Source organism: Caretta caretta, chromosome 5, assembly GCF_965140235.1.
Source record: "Caretta caretta isolate rCarCar2 chromosome 5, rCarCar1.hap1, whole genome shotgun sequence".
Taxonomy (NCBI): domain Eukaryota; kingdom Metazoa; phylum Chordata; order Testudines; family Cheloniidae; genus Caretta; species Caretta caretta.
This window is the reverse complement of record NC_134210.1, coordinates 36,839,527-36,862,187: the sequence shown is the minus strand read 5'-3', so window position 1 is coordinate 36,862,187 and position 22,661 is coordinate 36,839,527. Positions and strand designations below refer to the sequence as shown.

Genomic DNA, 22,661 nt, shown 5'->3' with positions numbered 1-22,661 from the left:
AAAATGATGGGTCTAAATTAGCTGTTCCCACTCAAAAAAGATCTTGGAGTCATTGTGGATAGTTCTCTGAAAACATCCACGCAATGTACAGCGGCAGTCAAACAAGCCAACAGAATGTTGGGAATCATTAAGAAAGGGATGGATAGTAAGACAGAATATATGATATTGCCGCTTTATAAATCCATGGTACGCCCACATCCTGAATACTGTGTGCAGATGTGGTCGCCCCATTTCAAAAAAAAGATATATTGGAATTGGAAAAGGTTCGGAAAAGGGCAACAAAAATGATTAGGGGTATGGAATGGCTGCCATATGAGGAGAGATTAGTAAAACAGACTTTTCAGCTTGGAAAAGAGACGACTAAGGGGGGGAATATGATAACGGTCTATAAAATCATGACTGGAGTGGAGAAAGTAAATAAGTGTTATTTACTCTCTCATAACACAAGAACTGGGGTCCACCAAATGAAATTAATAGGCAGCAGGTTTAAAAAAAAATTTTTTTCACAGTGCAGTCAAACTGTGGAACTCCTTGCCAGAGGACGTTGTGAAGGCCAAGACTAGAACGGGATTCAAAAAAAGAACTAGATAAATTCCATCAATGGCTATTAGCCAGGATGGTCAGGGATGGTGTCCCTAGCTCTGTTTGCTAGAAGCTGGGAATGGGCAACAGGACATGGATCACTTGATGATTACCTGTTAATTCCCTCTGGGGCACCTGGTATTGGCCACTGTCTGAAGACAGGATGCTGGGCTAGCTGGATCTTTGGTCTGACCCAGTATGGCCGTTCTTATATTCTTAAGGATAGGTGCTTTACACCCCGAGTCCTAGGTAAAAAAGATTGGGGATACCTAAATTAACCGGGTCACACCTTAAGCCCTTGGTAGGGTACAGGGGGAGTGCCCTAAACGTTTGCAGTTGACAGCATGAAAGGTGCTATGAAGTGAAAAATCAATACAAACCAGATTAAGCTATCAAAATGAGTGACGGAGAGGGTGCATTTTGTAACTATTCCAGATTCTGATATTAACATGGCAGTTCTCTTTAGAAAGAAAAGATTTCCATTCTTATTAGCATCTTGGACAAAACCAGACAATTAAAGAAAAGAACAACATCCTTTCAGATATTCTGTGCCCAAATGAACACATACTTAAATTTGTTCAATTTTCAATAGAACCCTGCCTTCATGCATGGACTAAAAGTATACCGGTATTTGTTAAAACTCCTCTTTTACCCTCTGCCAAAATGAGTCTCTGTTCACTTGTAAAAATTTTTCCCAACCTCAAAAACTAAAATATGAAAAAAATCTGCCCTTTAGAAAAAAAAATTTCCACTGTGAAAGTCATAATCTTGGATAAAACATAACACTATGAAAGATCTAGTACAATAGGAAATATTTTAAGGGGAAACCTAAATATATCTATATAGATCTACATTATAGAATATGAAATCATATCAAAATGCATTTATGCTTATGAATTATACTGTTGGAACAACCTCAGAAGGAAAAATCTAAAAAGGAAAATGAACAAAATAAACCTGTACAAATAATTTAAGAAATGGCACTGCCAAATTATCTCCAGTAACCAATAAACCATATAACAAGACCACAGTGGTTTAAGAATTAGTGAGACTATAAAACAAGATTTTAAACAAGGCCACTGAAATAAACTGCTTATTGTACAGATGAAACTGACCTAGCAGTAAATGCAAAAACTGGTGATCAAATTTTGTTTTACTTTCTCAAAGCTTAAAAGTCAACCATTGCTGTCACAGTATACTTCCAACCTGATAAAGATAAAAGAAACTGTAATTGGGTTTTATAAACAATACTTGTGATGTTATGCACTGAGACAATATTCTGTAAATCCAGTTTATTTTCCATGTAGATCCAGTCAGTATAATCAATTTTTCTGCATGTGAATAATTTATCAAAATGTTTATTTTCCAACAAAAATCTTTGTTAATATCCACTCTGAGACTCCTGGACCTTGCAGCACCCAAATAAAGCTCTTGATTTTAAGTCAGTTCTATAAATCTGGAACTGCAGCAATCGTCTTTTTGCTGTAACAATAATTGAACTATTAAGGGCTAAAGAGCAATTATGTTTGGAAAAAGTGGAACAGTACAACAGCTCAATTCAGGAAAACAAAGTTTTAGTGCACTTTGCTCATTTTAGCCAACATGCTACATTGCCCATATTTTTTTTTTTTGCGTACAAAGTAGACTTGAGAGTTTCCATTGTAAGAAAGAAATGACTCAGCAAGCAAAACACTGTCAAGTTGCCCCTTTTTGTTAAAGACCTGGACATTTTAAGACAGAAGCTTTGCAAAACATTATACAATTTTTGCTTTTATTATTAAATGAGAAAATCTCATGTGTTACATTGTCACATTGCTAGTCGAGAAATGCTGCAGTGATGAAGAAAGTCGACGCTGGATCAACCAAAGTCCTCATTCTACAACATTGATTTACAAAGTAATTATAGTAATGTTCACAGCCCAACACAATATTCCTTGTTTTCTTCATAGAGAAGTCCAAAACATTCTTCCTCTAACAGGGTATTTTTCTACATAAATTATAGTTTGGGGGTGGAGGGCTTGAACAATTCACCCCCAAACCTGCATGAGATCACACAAGCTTCTAAAGCTGTTAGAGAATTCTTCACACATCATCATCATCTGATGTGTCACTGCTGCTTGTCTCTGTATCCTCATTCTCAATAGTGGGTTTGAAAGTGCTGTTTTTCCAGGGGCTAAATTTAAAGTCACAGATGAGGCCATTTTTTAGAATGCCATTTTTTCTAAGGCCATTTTTTCGTAACTGAAATGTAAAAACAAACATTTAGTGAGCTGAAAATTGACAGCAGTAATGAATTACACTAAAACAATATTGCTTTTTTGTACATCAACAACTATGCCTCTCATAGGACAGTTCATATGTATAATGTGGTAAGATTCAACACAAAGAAATAAATAGATTTTTTTCTTGTCATTAGGATCATATACTAAAAATGAGAAAAACTGTCACAAGGTCAGAATTGTTTCTTCACCCCTTTTCCTTGGAAATTACTGGACAAAGGTTTCCAGAAGCCAAAGAAAACCAAGATTTTAGAAAATTATGCAACTGCAAAAAAGCATGTAGGTAAGAAAACCCCCTCTAGTCAGATTGAGATGAAGAAATTGGAGAGCCCATGGAATCTGTGCAGCTCCATCACTGGTAGCAATGAAAGGAAATTAAATAGTTTTACTGTAAGTCCTAGATGTAAGCTTATCTTTTATAGACAGACATTTTATGCACTATGAATTTTCAAGGCTCACTCCCCTAGCCTTTTAAGGCAGGAGGGGAGGATTTTAGAGCCCTGAAAATCTGCAGATTTCTGCAGATCATTTTTGCGGATTAGATGCAGATACAAGGCTCTAAAGATTTTAAAAAAAAAAGGGGGGGGGGGAGAAGGGAGGATAGTGTTGAGTGCCAAAACCCTCTAAGAGACACAAGGTGGGTGAAGTAATCTCTTATTGGACCAATTTCTGTTGGACAGAGAGAGACAAAGCTTATGTCTCTCTCACCAACAGAAATTTGTGCAATAAAAGATATCTCGCCCACCTTCTCTCTCTAATATCCTGGGGCCAATATGGGACAACACTACTGCATTAACCCTGTAAAGCAATCCAGATTTCTGAATTTCCCTTCATACTGCAAAACACAATACATTTATAATATGTACCTGTTGCGGAGTCATCTCAAGCTACCCAGTTCACTCACTGTCTCAATCCAGTTTTGACAATCCCTCAATTGTGTTTTTTGAAGCACAGTGTAAACAAATAGAAAATGTAATGCTTGGTAGTTTTTAGTAAGTATCACCTGTTCACTAATGACTTGGAATTCCCTCATCTCATCCTCTGTTAGTGGAGCACAGGTTTCATCATTTTCACTGTCTTCCTGCCAACCCATCTCCTTTAACAACCTTTTTTTTAAAAAAAAGAATATTTTGACATTTACAACAAACATTCAGAATTCTGCTTTTTGAACATCGCTTAAATAGATAACCTGTCTTCAAAATTTGCAAGCAATCAACAATACTCAGTTGCAAAATACACATACTTCATTATGTTTGTTTTTTTTTTTACACAGGGGGAGTTTGTTGCTTTTATTTTATTTAACCTATGCACACAGGTTGAAACATGAGCTTGTCCTTCAGAGTTATTCTGATTCTTCAGTAAATGCCTATATTTGTAACTTTGTAAATTAATCAAACATGTCTAAATGCTAAAGGTGAAGCTTTCAACAGACCTTCAAAAATGTGTCCACAATACCTGGCACTTGCACATGCCAACTGTGTAGTTAGGCTTGTCACTACCAGATCGGTCAATGGATCCATGTCTAGTTGGCAGCCGGTATCTAGCGGAGTGCCCCAAGGGTTGGCCCTGGGACTGGTTTCATTCAATATCTTCATTAATGATCTGGAGGATGGTGTGGAATGCACCCTCTGCAAGTTGCAGATGACACTAAACTGGGAGGAGAGGTAGATACACTGGAGGGTAGGGATAGGATACAGAGGGACCTAGACAAATTAGAGGATTGGGCCAAAAAGAAATCTGATGAGGTTCAGCAAGGACAAGTGCAGAGTCCTGCACTTAGGACAGAAGAATCCCATGCACCGCTACAGACTAGGGACCGAATGGCTAGGCAGCAGTTCTGCAGAAAAGGGCCTAGGGGTTACAGTGGACAAGAAGCTGGATATGATTCAACAGCGTGCCCTTGTTGCCAAGAAGGCCAATGGCATTATGGGCTGCATAAGTAGGTGCATTGCCAGCAGATCGAGGGACGTGATCGTTCCCCTCTATTCAGCATTGGTGAGGCCTCATCTGGAGTACTGTGTCCAGTTTTGGGCCCCACACGACAAGAAGGGTGTGGAAAAATTGGAAAGCGTCTAGCGGAGAGCAACAAAAATGACTAGGGGACTGGAACACATGACTTATGAGGAGAGGCTGAGGGAACTGGGATTGTTTAGTCTGCAGAAGAGAAGAATGAGGGGGGATTTGATAGCTGCTTTTAACTACCTGAAATGTGGTTCCAAAGAGGATGGCTCTAGACTGTTCTCAGTGGTAGCAGATGACGGAACAAGGAATAATGGTCTCCAGTTGCAGTGGGGGAGGTTTAGGTTGGATATTAGGAAAAACTTTTTCACTAGGAGGTTGGTGAAGCACTGGAATGCATTACCTAGGGAGGCGGTGGAATCTCCTTTGAGGTTTTTGCAGTCAGGCTTCACAAAGCCCTGGCTGGGATGATTTAGTTGGGGATTGGTCCTGCTTTGAGCAGGGGGTTGGACTAGATGACTTCCTGAGGTCCCTTCCAACCCTGATATTCTATGATTTACACATGCAGAGATAAACTGCTAACTAGGGAGGCCCACTGAAGAGATACCCATAAAAATCTACTTTTCACAAAGAGACCACCACCACTCATGCCATCGTGAGTGAGGAGGCAAGGACATAATGTTCAGATAATAGACAGCATCCCTGTTTCTGATCACTCATAGAATAAACCATATGATCTATTTTCTAGGGCTGACAATAGTGCTCTATCAGTCTAAAAATGAACTGAGGGTTTATTTAGCTCCCAGTTTCTCTCCAGAAGTATGGCAACAAGGAAAAACAGACTGGAAGCAAAAGACCAAGAGATGGAAGCTGGACCACAGTCAGAAAGTTAGAATGCTAGTGTACAGCCTGTCTTAAAACAGACAATGTGTTAGCAATAAGGACCTGCAGTTCATTAAACTATTGCCATTAGCAAGGAGATTTAAGATATCTGGGACAACTGTTGATGGGCTCAAAATAGTGGATCCACTCATTTGTTAAGACCAAAACTCAGATTCCATGCTTAAGCTAGTAATATTACCAGATGGTGAAACATACAGCTTTATAACAGGATAACCGAAGAGTAGTTTTCCTGTTCCAGAAAATCTACAAGGACTAATGAACTCACTTTGGGTCTGCTTGTATCACTCAGAGGCTTTAACCTGCCCCAACTCCATTAATACCTTATGGGATCAGTGTGTTAGAGAAGGTGCCATACAGAAATTGTTCCTTGAAGAAGGGAAACCATGAGAAGGATCTCCCCCTACCTCCCATTTGATACATAGTGACAAACATGTTCTGTTCACTTTACTCAAGAGAGCCACGTAAGAGAGTCCTCCCACAAGTCAACCACCACCAAAAAAAACTCTAGAAGAGTCCATTCACAGGGCACCAGTATAAGGAATCAGGACTGTCAGCTCAGTTTACCAAACCAATAGCGTACGCAGAGAACACCTTCACTACAATCCAATCCCAGAAAGAAACACTTCTGGAAAAGTCACCTTCATCTGGAAGGCTGTAGAATACTTAGATGAACACTGTTCAACACGTGTCACTGCCTTACTAGAAAGAATTCAGGCACAGTTAACTAAGATTCCTTCTACTTGAGAATGTTAATGTAGAATTCAGTCTAAAGAACTCCAAAAGCCCAAAATGTGGTCTTTTAAAATTGATAGTGCATAAGAGAACCAGTACAGGCAAATGAAACCTAGTCCTATGGACTCTGATGAAACATTAAAAAGTCGAACAATTCGGTTTTTAGAAGAACCCCCCCATGAGAAGTTGTATTTTAAACCGATTAACTATGAGCTCAATATCAGAGCATGAGTTTTATCCATATATTTAAATTACTTAAGTTTATATCAGTCATGAATAGGGCCCTACCCAATTCACGGCCATGAAAAACGTTTCAGAGGAACAGCCGTGTTAGTCTGTATTCGCAAAAAGAAAAGGAGTACTTGTGGCACCTTAGAGACTAACCAATTTATTTGAGCATGAGCTTTCGTGAGCTACAGCTCACTTCATCAGATGCATACCGTGGAAACTGCAGCAGACTTTATATACACACAGAGAATATGAAACAATACCTCCTCCCACCCCACTGTCCTGCTGGTAATAGCTTATCTAAAGTGATCAACAGGTGGGCCATTTCCAGCACAAATCCAGGTTTTCTCACCCTCCACCCCCCCACACAAATTCACTCTCCTGCTGGTGCTAGCCCATCCAAAGTGACAACTCTTTACATAATCAAGTCGGGCTATTTCCTGCTGGAAATGGCCCACCTGTTGATCACTTTAGATAAGCTATTACCAGCAGGACAGTGGGGTGGGAGGAGGTATTGTTTCATATTCTCTGTGTGTATATAAAGTCTGCTGCAGTTTCCACGGTATGCATCTGATGAAGTGAGCTGTAGCTCACGAAAGCTCATGCTCAAATAAATTGGTTAGTCTCTAAGGTGCCACAAGTACTCCTTTTCTTTTCATGAAAAACATGTCACAGACCGTGAAATCTGGTCTTTTGTGTGCTTTTACCCTATAGTACACAGATTTCACAGGGGAGACCAGCGTTTCTCAAATTGGAGGTCCTGACCCAAAAGGGAATTGCAGGGAGATCACAAAGTTATTTTAGGGAAGTTGCGGTATTGCCACCCTTACTTCTGCACTGCCTTCAAAGCTGGGCGGCCGGAGAGTGGCGGCTGTTGGTTGGGAGCCCAGCTCTGAAGGCAGCGCCCAGCCTGTAGCAGTGATGAAGTAAGCGTGGCAATACCATACCATGTCACCCGTACTGCTTCTGGCGGTGGCTCTGCCTTCAGAGCTGGGCTCCCGGCCAGCAGCCGCCGCTCTCCAGCTGCCCAGCTCTGTCTGAAGGCAGCACTGCCGCCAGCATAAGCACAGAAATAAGGCTAACAGTACTGCAACCCACCTCCTACAATAACCTTAAATCTCCCTCCTCCCCCACACAACTCATTTTTGGGTCAGGATCTCCTCAGTTACAACACCATGACATTTCATATTTAAATAGACGAAATCTTGAAATTTATTATTTTTAAAATCTTATGACTGACACTGACCAAAATGAACCGTGAATTTGGTAGGGCCATGAATTCAGGAAAAGATGTTCAACAGCCAACACAGGCATCGATATAAAGTACATACCTATGCTCTGCCTCAAGTGAACTTGAAAGGACATCTGTCTGAGGGAAAGTTGAAGATCGAATGATCTGCTGAGAAATCACTGAAGCATTTCCATTCTCTTGAGGAATTTCATTTTCAAAGTTTCTGTTTATGTCCCTCTCATGATGAGCATTGTTGCTGTTATGCAAATTAAATGAATCATCCTGTTGAAAAAGTACATTAAATATAGATTATAATTCAAAGGAGACAGTATCCACAAAGTAATACTCTGGCAAACTGCCATTTTTCTGGGATTATGTACCATTTAAAATTAGCTTTAAAATGGAGCAACTCACCATCAATTCACAAAATCTCTTTATTCATACTTCTAAATATATTTAAAGTTAGAGGTACTGGATTGCCCACAGCAGTGGAAAAGGCAAGTTAGTTACCTTACTGTAACTACACTTCTTTGAGATATGTGGTGCCTGTCTGGATTCCACTATGGGTAGACCTGCAATCCACAAACCTGAGACTGAAGGTTTCTTGCAATTAGGGTCCGTTGGTTGATGCCTGTGACTCCACATAGTGTGGACTGACTGTATATCCAGTTTCTTCTCTACCACGAATCTCGTCATGATTCAACACAGAGAGGAAGGGATGGGGACAGGGTAGTGAGCAGGGACCATACCTCTTGAAGAAATCATCACAATAAGGTAAGTAACTTCCCTTTCTTCAAGTGCTGGTCCCTGCGTGTATTCCACTGTGGGTAACTACGAACAGTACTCAGAGGAGGGTGCGAGAATGCTAGTATAGCTGCACGTACAACTGCTGTGCTAAATGATGCCTATGTCTCGTGCATGTGTGGATGAAACTACACATAGCTGCCCTGCAAATATCAAGCAGGGACACCTCTTGAGGTGATGCTACTGAGGCTGCCTATTGCATTGTACAGCAGTGGTCCCCAACTTTTTCAGTCACATCCCCCTTACCCGGTCCACGCCTGTACCATCAGAGTAGGTGTCGATGGTAGTTCCTTATGGGGCTCTGATGGTACTTCTGGTAAACGAGTCTCCAACTTGATGGTTTCGACAGTACCAGCAGTTCCCAGTACTTTGAGTCCTAGTGTTTTGTTCTAATTGGTACTACAGTTGATGCTGAAGTTGGTGCAGAGGCTGGTACCAAAGGATCCTTGCCCCTATGTGCCTTCTGATCTGCCCATAAGGCTTTGGGGGGGGAGAAGAGGAGGTGGTAGATTCTTGTGGCTTGGGCACACTTGGCCACAACTTGGAAAGGGATGGGGATGGATCTCTCCTCCCAGAAGGTCTAAGAGGGGGATCTACTCTTAAGTCTGAGAGAGTGCTCTTTATTCTCATGACAGGGCCCAGACAAAGGGTCTTTTCCTCTGATCCTTTCTGCTCTGGAGTCAGACAGTACTAGGTGGCATGCTCCTCAATGACTCTGGCCAACATACAGTGGGCTTCCCTGGCACAAGTCTGACTGAGGCCTCATTGCATGCTCCACAATGTGCTTCCAAAGCTGGAGTTCTCATGCCTGCCACATTCAGCTGGGAAAAGAGCAGTTGATACTGCGCTCAGCAGAAATATGAGCTTCTCCAAGGTAGAGGCAGTGCTGATGGTTGTCGCTGACCTAAAGTGAGCCAGAGCAGGAGATGCAGTTTATGAAGCCTGGTGTTTTGGACATAATTTAAGTCACATGCCGGGAGACAGAGAAGGTTCCCTGGGGTGGGGATGCTAACATTAAGTAACTAGTGAACGATCAGAAAACTAACAACAAAAAAATATATATATATATAACTGAATATTTATAGAAAGTAGACAAAGGATCAGCTCCAGACAATAGACTGGTCACAAACTAGAGAGACAGTCCGTCCACCATGCCCGTTATACCTTCTGTGTGGAAGGCAAGGAAAAGTAGGGGTGCAGGCACAGCCCAACGGACACTGCTTGCAGGAATTCTCCAGTTTAGGTACGTGGAGCTTATGTATACCCAGAGTGGAATACAAATATGGATCAGCACTCAAAGTAGTACCTAGAGTTCAGCCACAGATCAGGTACCCTGGGACACAACAGCATTGCAAGCTCCCCTTTCTCTCCACCCTGCCAGTGTCTCTCAAACCTGCCCTGGATGAATAATTTCTATAGGTAAGGGAGGGTAGCTCAGAACCCATGTTTATTCAGTCTTCAATCTCTGTTGAAGCTACCAACAAAATCGCTAGTTATGCTTGAGATATGGCCAGATATCAGTTGGGAACTATTTGAAATAACAGCATCCCAAATTTAACCCTTTTATGGGACAGATTATTATACTGGGGCTTAAACACCACGACAAGACTCCCCCTACCAAACCTGTCTGTCACAAGAGTGAAAAAGCCTGATCTAATTACTCTGTTTTTGAAGTACTGTATAAATTTACAGTGCTGTGATTTTTTTTTTTAATTAAAAAGCAATCAGCAGAACAGGGCAGCTTTCTATTTCCCCTTTTGTCTAGCTTTTGCTCTTTCCTTCACCAACGATCCCCAAATCGGTCTCTCAGAGGAGATCTGCAGCAATCAATAGGCATGTCTGGCCTCATCCACCTCAAATCCCAGTTGCCAAACCCACTCCCACTCCTATCCTTAAGAATTCTCCACGTCCTAACCAACATATTGGAAACCAAGAGCTCAGGCACGAAGCAGAACACCAGCCTTAGAAACAGCATTACTTCCTTTTGCCTGAACCATAGTCCAGTACCAGCCTAGAAGAAAAGTCTTTTTCCTGCTGCTTATCAGGAGAGTATGCAGGCTTCATTCTTTCCCACCTGTCTCTGCTACTCAGTAACTTCTAAGCCACTTCTGAGCCCACTGCAACCAGGCCCTTTTGCAACCAATTCATCAAACTCCTTAATCCATGCAAATTTTCACTCCATTATATGAAAAATCTGATTTTACAATAGCAACTCATGCTCTCCCTCCACAGACCGTTCCATTGGACTAACTTCATGTATTTGCCATTCTAGAAAACCAACCACCTTATTAAGTACAGCTGCCTCTAGGTATCCAGGTAACTAATGAATGGTGGACATTAGTATGAAAATTTGAAGTATCTAAAGAAAGAACTTAAACATCTGTTTCCCCTTTCCCATTTTGAAGTGATAAATCCTCAAAGTATTGTTATAACAACAGTTTGCCTCATAACTAAGACTACACGCATGTTAACCAAATATTCTATGATGAACTGTATCAGTAGCAGAGATCTCCAGTAGGGACATTTCCAGATCAGCTCCCGACACTAAGGTTTCTGATGTGGCATCCATGCAAAATGCAGGCACCATTTCACATTTGGAATTTCAAAGGGGCTCTTTAGACATATGCACTGCTCTCAGGTATGTTCTATACAAAATTTATTCTCTTCCATTCTGTCAGAAACTGACCATCAGAACATCTAAAATTTAATGGGGAAAAAAAGAGGTGTGTTGGTAAGTGGAAACCACCCACCATCTTAATGGTTTCTGTCCACTAGAGTAGAGAAGGGGATTGGCAGACTAATATAGTTCTGAGGTATTCTTCTATAGGTAGGTCATCAGACCTGTGAGCCCCAAACTGGACAATGTGATAGGTTCCCTTATGAGTACCTAAGAAAGAAATAATACTCATGTGGCTTGACCAAGGACAGAGGATCAATTGGAACCTCTTCTGACTATCCAGATACCTGAGTGACAGAGAAAACAGTTTAGAAAGAACTCTGTAGAGGCCTGGAACTTGAATCTTTTAGGGGCCAATTGTTTGCATTAGTAAGCCTGACAACTGTGCAGAAAACTGAACAATGCTGCAGAATCTGCCATGCCATATGTTTTCAATAAAGGGTGTTTCTTTTCTCAACTATAGGCATATGTTGTCTTGGTCAACCACTGAGAGCCACTGATTACACTTGGCACAGGACTTGAAGCTAGGAATCTTCTTTCTCCTGTACCTACCATTTACTAAACACCAAGCTACCACCATTTACCAGCAGACTAATTAGTGAATTCTCACAATTTAGATTAGGTTCAGTTTAGACCAGGAAATGAGGGAACTACTAGATCAATATACTTGCAATTTCTCATCAGTGGCAGAAAATTTACTTCCAAAATGAGGAAATATACCACAATGCTCATATATGGTGGATTATGTATATAGTCTTCTGCAAACTACAATTGTTAGATGGCTTTTAAGTTTGCTGCTCAAAGCCCATACAGTAGGATTCTGAGCAAGACATTCCAGGACACATTTTTCATTGTACAAGGATGGCAAACAACAACAATTTGGAAAGTTACAAATATTAATATAATTAGCATTGCAAGGAATTAACATGAATAATCATGTTCTTTAACAATTCTAGCCCTCACTCACGCCAACTTTCATTTCCAGCCTTTGCTGTGTTGTGCCTAGTTTTGCTGTGTTGTGCCTAGTTTTGATCACAAGCTACTTAAGAGTAAAGACTTGCCAATTTTATTTACCTGCAAAGAGTCCTGCACATAATAAAAAATAATAAACTTTAGAGAGAACCCTGTTTCAAAATATGCCATAATGGCCACTTAGTTTCTGAAATGCTCTTGTGAAAGTGTCACTAAAAAGTATGTAACAGATGCCCCACAGCCTACTGAGAAGAGTAAATCTAAGGGCTGGTCTACGCTACATAGTTAGGTTGATGTAAGGTAGCTTATGTTGACCTCACTATGTCATGTACACGCTACAGCCTTGTCCCGCCGATGTAAGTGCCCTACTACACAAACATAATTCCACCTCCATGAGAGGCATAGGGATTATGTCGGTATAGTAGTTAGGGCAACAGTGTCATTGTAGACACTGCATTACTTACATCAGTGGTTGGCTGCCTTGTCAATTTCAGGGCTCCACTATGGAGCCCTGAGATTGACAAAGCTGGCCAACTGGAGCCCAGCTGGGAGCGGGGAGCTGAGAGCCCAGGGGGCAACTGGGATCCCGGCGGGGAGCCGTGCAGAGATGAGCGCACTGGCTCTCAGCCTCCCACACTGTCCCTCTACAGTCAGTGGAAGCACTCCTGGTGAGGACACGCACCACCGACAGAAGGAGGGTAGTGTGGACATCAGCCACTGCAGTAAATACTGTAGTTGCTGTAAGTCGACTTAACACAGGTCGGCTTAAGTCTGTAGTGTAGACATGCCCTAAGTCAGCATAAGAACATGAGAGGAGAAGTTTTAATGGGAATATTCACAGGAGTAGTCAAGAGTTTGTGCATAGGTGAACAACTGAATATATGTCATAAGAATAACTGAAGAGATGGTAGCTGGATGTATAATTTCATACTCTGCCATCAAGATCCCAGTTAATATTTTAATTTTCATTATAAAAAGGGACGAAGTGATGTTCAGAAAGGGACAGTGGTTCGATACCTGAGGGACATTAAAAGATAATTCATCTTTTCTAATATTAAATAGGCCTGGGATCCTGACCTCATTATTGTATTGCACTTCATATTTCTAGAAATTCTGTCATGGTAAGTTATGTTTTGCAGTTGTAAGTGTTCAGAGAAAGTGAAAGTCTCATTACAACCAAATAAAACAATATGTGTATGGTTTGAGATGTATTACAACTATATCTAACAGCTGGTGAATTGAATTACCTTCTCTTCCCCAACATGATTCTCATCTTCATGTTCCTCTTCAACTCTATCCTGTTTCAATGCCTTTAAGAATTCACTCTTTTTATCAGTGCGCATTCTTGTCAATTTTGTTAATCGAGGCTGATTAAGTTTGTCAACAGGGGATGAAGAATTTGACCGATTACACTAATGCGGGGGGGAAAAAAGTAAGAACACTGAAAAATTGGCAAGTTAAAGACAAATTACTGGATAGGACACAAGACAAGTTCCTTTTACTGAGCAAGAATTAAAAATGTACACCTACTGTAGTTTCACCTGCATCCAGAGTCCAGAACTGACTTAGTATGCTTACATAATATAGTAAAAATAAAGAGAGGAGTTTATCCCAACTATCCATGGGTAGTGGATGTATTCGGTGTGCACTCACTGATAAATCAGATTTGGAAGGTGTTCGAGTATTGCCTCAAAAGGTGGTACTTCTGGAATTGTATCACATCATCAGCAATTTTTATGTTCAGCATTCTCAGACTTAACATCTTCTAAACCATACACCTCTCCTCCTTCCAAACCCACAAAATAGGTCAACAGGTACTGCCAATGCTTGAGGTATAACACATTGGTAAAGTTTAAATATTAACTATTTAAATAATTAATCTCAGAGATTGCATCTTTTACTGGCCTAAGTTCTGCTTGTGAGAGAGACAAGCTTTCAAGCTTAAACAGAGCTGTTCTTCAGGTTTGAAGACAGTCCGGACAAATCTGACAAAGAGTTCTGTGTAAGCTCAAAAGCTTGTGTCTCTCACCACCAGAAATTGGTCCAGTAAAAGATATTACGTCACCCACCTTGCTTCTAATACCCTGTGACCAACATGGCTACAACACTGCATGTAACAGTTTTCACTTACAGTATATAGCAGGTTACTCAGATTAATACCTTGAAATTTTAAAAGGATCTGATGCAAAAAAAATACTATACCTCTTTCACTGAATTCTGTGATACACTAAAAGCCTTGGCAGTTGATTTGAAAGCATTAAAGTTGCCAATACCATATGAAGACTCATGAGGAAATGGAGTCCCAAGTTTATTCTCTTTTGTTTGGCTTTTCCACTGTGCAGGCTAAACGAAAAATAAAACCAATCATCATTAACTAAGGTCTGCTTATTCAGAAAAAACAAACACAGTCATTCTGTAAGACAGTACAAAAACTATTTTCTTGTTGAAAATAATTAATAAATCAAATGTAAACTATTTGGCACTTCTTATACCAATACCTTGTTCTGTTAGTTATCTAAACAGACCAAATTAAATTCAAAAGCTGTGTGTAATATTCTGTGGTATATCTGCATATAGTATATAGCACTGCAATATTAAATAAATCATTTTCAATAACTCAAAATATTTTCACTATCAAATAATTTATGTCATTACATACAGAGCGTGTAAATTCCTGAAGTGAGGTAAGGATGAATCTAACACGGAGGCAATGGCTTCATTTAAAAAAACAAGACACCTAAAATGGCACTGGTGTTCTATGTTTATTTTCAATTACTTCAATAACAAATAGGCTCAGGTTTTTTTATTATTTTATTCTATTGCCAGCCCTGCAAATTCAGGTTGAGCTCTGAGAGCCAAGATGCATTATTTCAGTCAAACCTTACCAGGAGTACTGCAGGCCAAATTACACCCTAAGTAATACCTGTGCAGACCCTTTATCTTTACTCTTAACTCATTCCAGGCAATGCAAATTAGAAGGAATGATCCGACTAAGTCATTACACTGGTGGATTCTAAATTTAACCAGAACCACCCAGGGGAAAAGAGAAAGCAAGAAAGAAAAAAAAAGGTTGTCATTATGGAAAACTTGATGAAAGCCTCTACTGCATGCCAGGGTGGGGAAGGGGAGAGGAGGAAAATGTTTATATGTATTAAAGAACTGAACAGAAAAATACTGAAAATATATTCACATTATACAAATCAACTGTGTCCCTTCGACTCTCACCTGGAATACACTGTTCAGTTTTTATCCTACCTCAAAAATATGTAGCAGAAATAGGAAGGGTCTAAATACAGTTCAGAAAAATGTTCAGTTACGTTTTAAGTATAACCATACTTAAACATGGTAATGCTACATGAAGCAGTAGTACTCCCAGATACGAGACAAGTGTATCAAAAATTAGAGCACATTTCACAGACGACATTCATATTTCCAACAGAGTTCAAACTTACCTTTGCAGGTGGAGTAGCAGGTTTAGGAACTAATCCTTTATAAACACTTGTACCAGTTCCATTCTTGACTGGTTGTGAATGAAGACCTCCTACTACAGGGAATCCAGATATTTGTAAATCTTTTGTACTACCCTTTTTAATGACCAGCATTCTTGGAGATCTAGATTTTGGATTCAGAGGATATTCTATATAGAAACAAAAGCAACATAAAATAAATCAGAGAATGAGCCTTCTCCCTAATGTTTCAGGATACAAAATGTTGGGTAGCAGTGTGGTCCAGGGCAAAGAGGCCAGAGAATCAGGAACTGATGAGTTCAATCTCAGATCTGCCAATAACTCGTGTGGTGTGGGGCAAGTAAAGTAACTGTTCTGACTCTCAGTTGCTATAACTACAATACCCTACTTACCTCACATTTGTTGTGAGAATTAAAACTTGTGATGTGTTATTTACATACCCAATTATTAATGCTCTTGAGAAACAGTGCTAAATGTTAACATTTTCTTCCCTCAAGCACATTACTTTGCTCATTCAAAACCAGAAACAGTGTTTGATTTTGGAAATTTTACATCTGAATGGTAATATGAAATCTATATAGCTGCTGAGAGAAGACTTTTTCCTGCTTATTTTATCAACAACTGGCCAGGGCTAATTAGTCTTGCACTTTCTCCTGAATGATGGCTCATAGCCTAGACTAAAGGAACAACTCTCCCACATGAACAGAAGAAATATGGCACCCTTGAGCTCGAGAGCAGTAAGGGTCTCTCTCAGTCATTTCCTGTTTCAAGTTTTTTTATTTTGTTATTTCACCTCAACATGCCTCAGTTGTGGAAAGTATAATAAAATGCACTATTTGCATTTACTATCCACTTTAGGGGTGAAACATTTTATTTGAAGGACAGCACTTAAGGTCATTAATCACGTTTGCTTAGAGACATGGCATTTCTCTATAAAGTGCAACTCAAAATAAATTTACATAACTAAGAAATTACCACACTAAATCTTTTGCACAGAGGTATTCTACTGGAACTCTTTCGTTATTGGATAGACTATTTTCAACTCTAAACATTACAATTCCATTTCTATTAGAGAAGCTAATTTAGGGCTTGCCTACATGGAGACGTTAGTACAGAATAAGCGAGGGTATGAATTTAAAGCCTAATAGTTATTCCACACTAGCTCCCCGATGATGCTAAACTGCAAACAGGCGCTCTTAATGAAGATTAAGTGTCCACATGGAAAGTTAGAGTAGCATCAGCAAAATCGGTTTATATGTAATACACTAGCAAAGGCTGCCTAAAAGTAAAATCATTATGTTGTTCCTTATTGTTGGTGAGTGTTAGCAAATTAAAGTATACTATTTATTATATGGTAGTTGAATATTTTGTTCTTGTAGAATTTAACAATATCTGAAGTCATTCAGAGCATGGAATAAGCTCTTGTGCCATATTTACAAAGTGAAATAAAATAATGGAACAAAAATTATACTCCATTTTGACCCAGACTTTAATATGTAATACATCTACGTGAACTACAATATCTTCCAATTGTCTTGCATGTTAGTTTTCTGTTAATCTGAAGGCTATTCTTGTTCCAATTTAAGATTTCCAAGCAGGGCCATCCCTAGCTATTCTGGGGCCCTATGCAGCCCCCCCCGTGGGGTATGTGTGGGGGGCCCCAGACCTCTGTGGGGGAAAGTGGGGGGGCGGGCCCCAGGCCTCCACGGGGGGAGCAGAGCTGGCTTGGGGGTAGGGGGGAAAACCACCCCCCAGCACTCACCAGCAGCGCGGCTGGAGCCGAGTTTCTGCACTTCCTGCCGCCAGTGAGTGCAGCCTCAGCCCTGCTGCAGAGCTCAGGGGAGTGGAGGCAGGGCTTGGCAGGGGCGGGGAAAAAGCTGGGCAGGGCGAAGCAGGGGTAGGGGCCTGAGGAAGAGCCAGAGCAGAGGCTGGAGCAGCATGTAGGGCACCAGGAGATTTGGTGCGTTACGCAGCTGCGTACTTTGCGTATGGGTAAGGACGGCCCTGTTTCCAAGTATACTTTAAGTCTGCAATTGCAAGGTTGTAATGAAGTATGAAAGATGTCATTTCCCTCTAAAATCAAGTAATGCACTGCAACAGCAAGTTATCATTGTAGTTTATGCTCATGTGTTTGGCAAATTAAACTATTTCTTGCCTTTCTTATGAAGATCAATCTGACTGTAGCCTAACACCCCGGAAAGCTAATTCTCCTTCAAATCTAACTGAACTGTTTCCTGTTCCATTGATGCTACTCAGTTTGCAAGGATCTAGCATTAGCTATATAACAGGGGTGGCCAAACTGTGGCTCACAAGTCACATGAGGCTCTTTTACCATTAAAGTGAGTCTTGCAGAGCCCTCCCTCTTCCCCCAGCCTCCCCCTACCAGAGTGGAGTGGGAGGCTTGGATCCTCTGCCTTGCAGTGGGGTAGGGGCTTTTGCCCAGCACGGGGGGAGGAAAGGTGTGTCTCAGGGCTCCAACAGGAGTTGGGCTGAAGCCCCGAGCCCCAGCTCTTGAACTTCTGGCTGTCAGATGTGGCTGGGAGTGGGGGGGAAGAGAAGAGAATAAGTGTTTTATAACCTCTTCCTGCTTGGCTAGAAAATTAAACTCTTGCTGACCTTTCTGGCAAAGAAATAAGTGGCTTGATTTTCAAAAGTGGAAGCTGCTGGGTAGGCATCTAAAAGAATTTACTAGCCTAACTTTAGGAACGCATTTTAAAATCTTGGCCTGTGTCTGTTTGCTTTCTAAAAAGGTGAAACTGTACAGCTGAAGTAATGCAGAGTTAGCAAATCTTTTGAAAAACAGCACTCATTTTTCAGGTTTCAGCTTTGACAACAATAAATCCATTTCTAAATAGCAGCTTTTATGTATGTTTAACAGAATGTTACATTCCTCAAAAAGGCAGCTGAAATACTCAAAAAAATATATTCTCCAAACATGCATTTCCTGCATTTGTCAACATGTTACTGTGAATCATGCATCTGTAGCACAAACTTAAGCTGGCAGGCAGCTACACCAGCTGGGAAAGGTAAAATAAAGCCCAAACTACAATTCAGTCTCTATCCTCAGAGTTGACTTTATTACCAGAAGGGGGGGCGGGGGGAGCAGGAGGAGAACAGAATAAGAGACCAGCTAGTCAAAACACTTGCTCCCAGGCACCAGAGGCCTTTCCAACTTTCAGCAAGACAAGGGCAAAGGATGCACTTTTCCCTCTGGGCAGCTGTCTTGGCTATCTTGTAGGCCTCCTGCCAGGTCCCCACAGAGGAACTTCTCTCAAAGTCTTACCTCAAACATCTTCCAAGACTGATTCAGAAGCATTCTTTTATAAAATCTCCAGTTGGCAGTCACATGACACTTGGTCAACTGACCCCTCTTCACCATGTGCCCTGCCTGAAGACCAAATCCTAGCAAACCCTTGACCAAAAGATGCCTTGTCACCATAGCAGATGTGCCAACCATGCCTGTGCTTACAAGCCAATGTTCTGTTACACAATTATAGGCAACAGGCACTGTTTTCATAAAGGAAAAAGTAAACTAAATTTTAGTAACGACCAGAGTCCTTTTAACTTCAAATTACATGCTTGTGAAAAAACTAGTATTGTTATATCCTAAAAACTCACACACCCCTCTTTTCATTGTTTTATTTAAAACAATCATCATCTCCAAACCTTTACTATATTTTCTATCAAAACAGTCAAAAATACTTACCCCACACACCTGCTGCTAAAGATTTATTCTGGTTTGGTTCTCTCTCATATTCAGGATTCAGAGAGGGCTGAAAGGAAATAATTTTTAAATTATTGCTTAGTTGGTTCATATTTCAAGACTGATTATGAATGAAATTTAGTATTGGAGAATCACATTAAAATTCATTTCAAATGTGAGATCCTTTCTCAAAGGAAATAAGTTCTTAAATAGACAGGACTGAGGATAGACCCAGGTTTGTTTCTGAAACAGACCAATACTTTACAGTAATTTACATTCTGCTATTTTTCTCTGGGGCCTAACCCCTCTCCAATATCATGCCCTTCATAATGGGCTTCTCTCACACTGCAATCAATGCCATTTTGTGGACTCCTTGTCCAGAAAAGGAGGAGAATGGTGTTGGTCATCCAGAACAGAAAGGCTCAAATCTTCCTACATCCTGCAATTCCCAGGTTTCACAACTCAAGAGGAAGATTCCAGCCTGGGTTTCTACATGGCAGAAAGGCTACTTACTTATTCTACTCCCAGTTTCTGAAAAGAAAGTTGTGTAGAATTTATTATGCAGTACTTGCCATGGTAAACTGCCGTAAAATATTGTAATGAAGGATTTGGAACAGACCTAGGTCCCAAAAGCTATCGTCTATAAACAAATGAATTGAGTACTATACACTAATACAGTTACAATAATAAGAGGAAGTAAGAACAGAAACAAGTTAATGGATAAACCATCAATGCCCTCTTACCTATGGAAAGGGTGATCTCTGTATAAGATGAGCTGAAATTGGTGAAATCTCATGAAGTAGCTTGCATAATGGGCAAAATGGCACTTGCAGAAACAATGAAACCTTGTTTATTATAATTACAAGTAACTTACAAAATCCTCAGCCTCAAACTGCTTGGGTTCTTCCTTGTCTTCCTTTTTCCCAGTTTCATTGTCAGGTACATTATTTTCATGCAGCAGTCCTTGGCTTTTTCCAGAGTGGAAAGTGCTGGTACGAGAGCGGGAACCTCCACTATGGTATCCTCCCCCACGGTGGTGTGTGTTTTCTGTCCCATTCCTGCCTTGTGAACGCCAACCATTTTTCTCTTTTCTCCCAAAATGTCCTTAGATTTTTAAATTAAAAAAAAAAAGTGATTACAAGCAGTTTTGAAAGAATTTCTACGTTGCAAAATTGATACAGAAAGTTAAAATCATGAATGAATCAAATCACGTTTTATGCTCATTCTGGATCTGATAGCATAGTGAGTTTCTTTTCACTCATACAGGCAGTAGAGTAGGATCTCTACTCTGTACTAAGGAGACAAGCTCCGTTTCAGAGCAAGACAGGAAGTAGATGGCCCCAAAGGAGCTTGGTCTGACAATTAAATATTGTCAGGCCCCTCTCCTGTTTGCCTGTGTGTATGTTGCTGTCTACAGCACACACTAGCTGGGTATTAATACCGCTCCTTTTCAAAAGAGCAATACATTGCACCCAGTGGCACATTGTTCTAACCAATCCGAGGCCATCCTACCTGCCCTGAAAGAATACCCCTTGTATTGCTTCCATTCTCCGTGCCTCCATTCTCCTAGGGATTAAGCCTTACAACGCTAAAGCATTCAGTGTTTGCATATTAAGAAAGGAAAGAAGGTCTATACTTTACAGAATGTAAAATATTGAGGGAATTCTGCACCAAAAAAATTAAAATTCTGCACACAATATTTTAAAGTTCTGCAAATATTTGTCAAATGTGGAGGCTCCAGCATGGCATTGGGGAGCACAGGCCACTAGCTGCACAGAGATGGGAGATCATTGTGCAGTTCCCCGCCGGGACACAGACTCAGTGGTGAGGCTGGTCCCCAACCCTGACACAGCACAAGGACTGGGCCTGCCCCAGAAACACTCTAGGGCCCTATCCCTCCATGCCAAGTGCACCAGGTGTGGGCAGGCAGGATCCAAGTGCGGAGGGGCTTAGTGTGTGGGGGATCCAGGTGTGGGTTAACAGGGTTCTGTGTGGGGCAATCTGGGTGCGAACGGCTCAGTGGGGGATTCGGGTAGGGGGTGCGATCCTGATGCACAGGGGCTTGTTGAGGGTTCTAGGTGCAACGATAAGGGGACTCGGCAGGTGGGTCCAAGTGAAAGTGGTTGGGGCTCAGCATGGCTGTCTGGGGGGGAAGGGACAACAGAGCTTGGCAGACGGGTCTGGGAGTGGGGGTTTTGGGGGGGTCCAGAAGTTGGGGGAGTGCGGTGGGGATCCAGGGTCAGCTGGTTGGGGCTTAGTGGGGTGGGGATCCAGGTTGCTCATCATCAGGGGCGTCTGGGTGCAGGGGGAGTGAGGCTCAGCAGGAAGGTCTGGATACGAGGGGGTTGGGTGGATGGGGGAGCAGCTCCCTCTATATGGATATCTCCCCTTGCAGCTGAGGAGCAATGGGTGCAGGAAGCACCGGGTGATTTACCTCTCTGCCAGCTGCCCTGGGCACCCAAAACATACTGCTGGGTAGGGTCGCATGACCACTCTTGTGGCTTCCCTTTGCTTCCCAGTCAAAGTCAAATCTGAGGGGGACAAATGCTGCACATGCGCAGTGCTGAAGAATTCCCCCAGGAGTAGTAAAAAAAACATTAAAGCTCTACGAAGAAAGCTTATAAACACACAGCACTGACTGAGGTTATTCAGAAATAAAATTATACCTCCATTAGGACGTCCAATACTAGGATCAAACCCATCTGAAGAGTTGTGTCGTCTGCGGTTTGCTTCATAACGATTCTCTGTCCATGATAAATTTTCAGAATGCTTTTCAAAATTCAGTGATGACTGGAAATAAGCACAAACAGTATATCAGTGAATGTAAGAACGGCCATATTGGGTCAGACCAAAGGCCCATCTAGCCCATTATCCTGTCTTCCGACAGTGGCCAATACCAGGTGCCCCAGAGGGAATAAACAGAACAGGTAATCATCAAGTGATCCATCCCCTGTTGCCCATTCCCAGCTTCTGGCAAACAGAAGCTAGGGACACCATCCCTGCCCATCCTGGCTAGCAGCCATAAATGGGCCTATCCTCTATGAACTTATCCAGTTCCTTTTGAACCCCGTTATAGTCTATGCCTTCACAACATCTTCTGGCAACGAGCTGCACAGGTTGATTG

At 41.3% G+C, this 22,661-nt stretch overlaps 1 protein-coding gene across 2 annotated transcripts in view; it reads right to left on the bottom strand.

Annotated features, from left to right (window-relative positions):
* Positions 1–1,859: 1,859 nt before the first annotated feature.
* Positions 1,860–22,661, bottom strand: part of GPBP1 (GC-rich promoter binding protein 1) — a 59,799-nt gene continuing 38,997 nt past the window's right edge. For both annotated transcript variants that reach the window (XM_048849903.2, XM_048849906.2), the window contains 9 exons: positions 22,204–22,327; positions 20,412–20,641; positions 19,541–19,607; positions 15,820–16,004; positions 14,570–14,710; positions 13,615–13,779; positions 8,015–8,196; positions 3,865–3,967; positions 1,860–2,823 (listed from right to left, as the gene is read on the bottom strand). In XM_048849903.2, the coding sequence (XP_048705860.2) occupies positions 2,665–2,823; positions 3,865–3,967; positions 8,015–8,196; positions 13,615–13,779; positions 14,570–14,710; positions 15,820–16,004; positions 19,541–19,607; positions 20,412–20,641; positions 22,204–22,327 (1,356 nt within the window). In that variant the 3' untranslated portion in view covers positions 1,860–2,664. The remainder of the gene's footprint in view (positions 2,824–3,864; positions 3,968–8,014; positions 8,197–13,614; positions 13,780–14,569; positions 14,711–15,819; positions 16,005–19,540; positions 19,608–20,411; positions 20,642–22,203; positions 22,328–22,661) is intronic.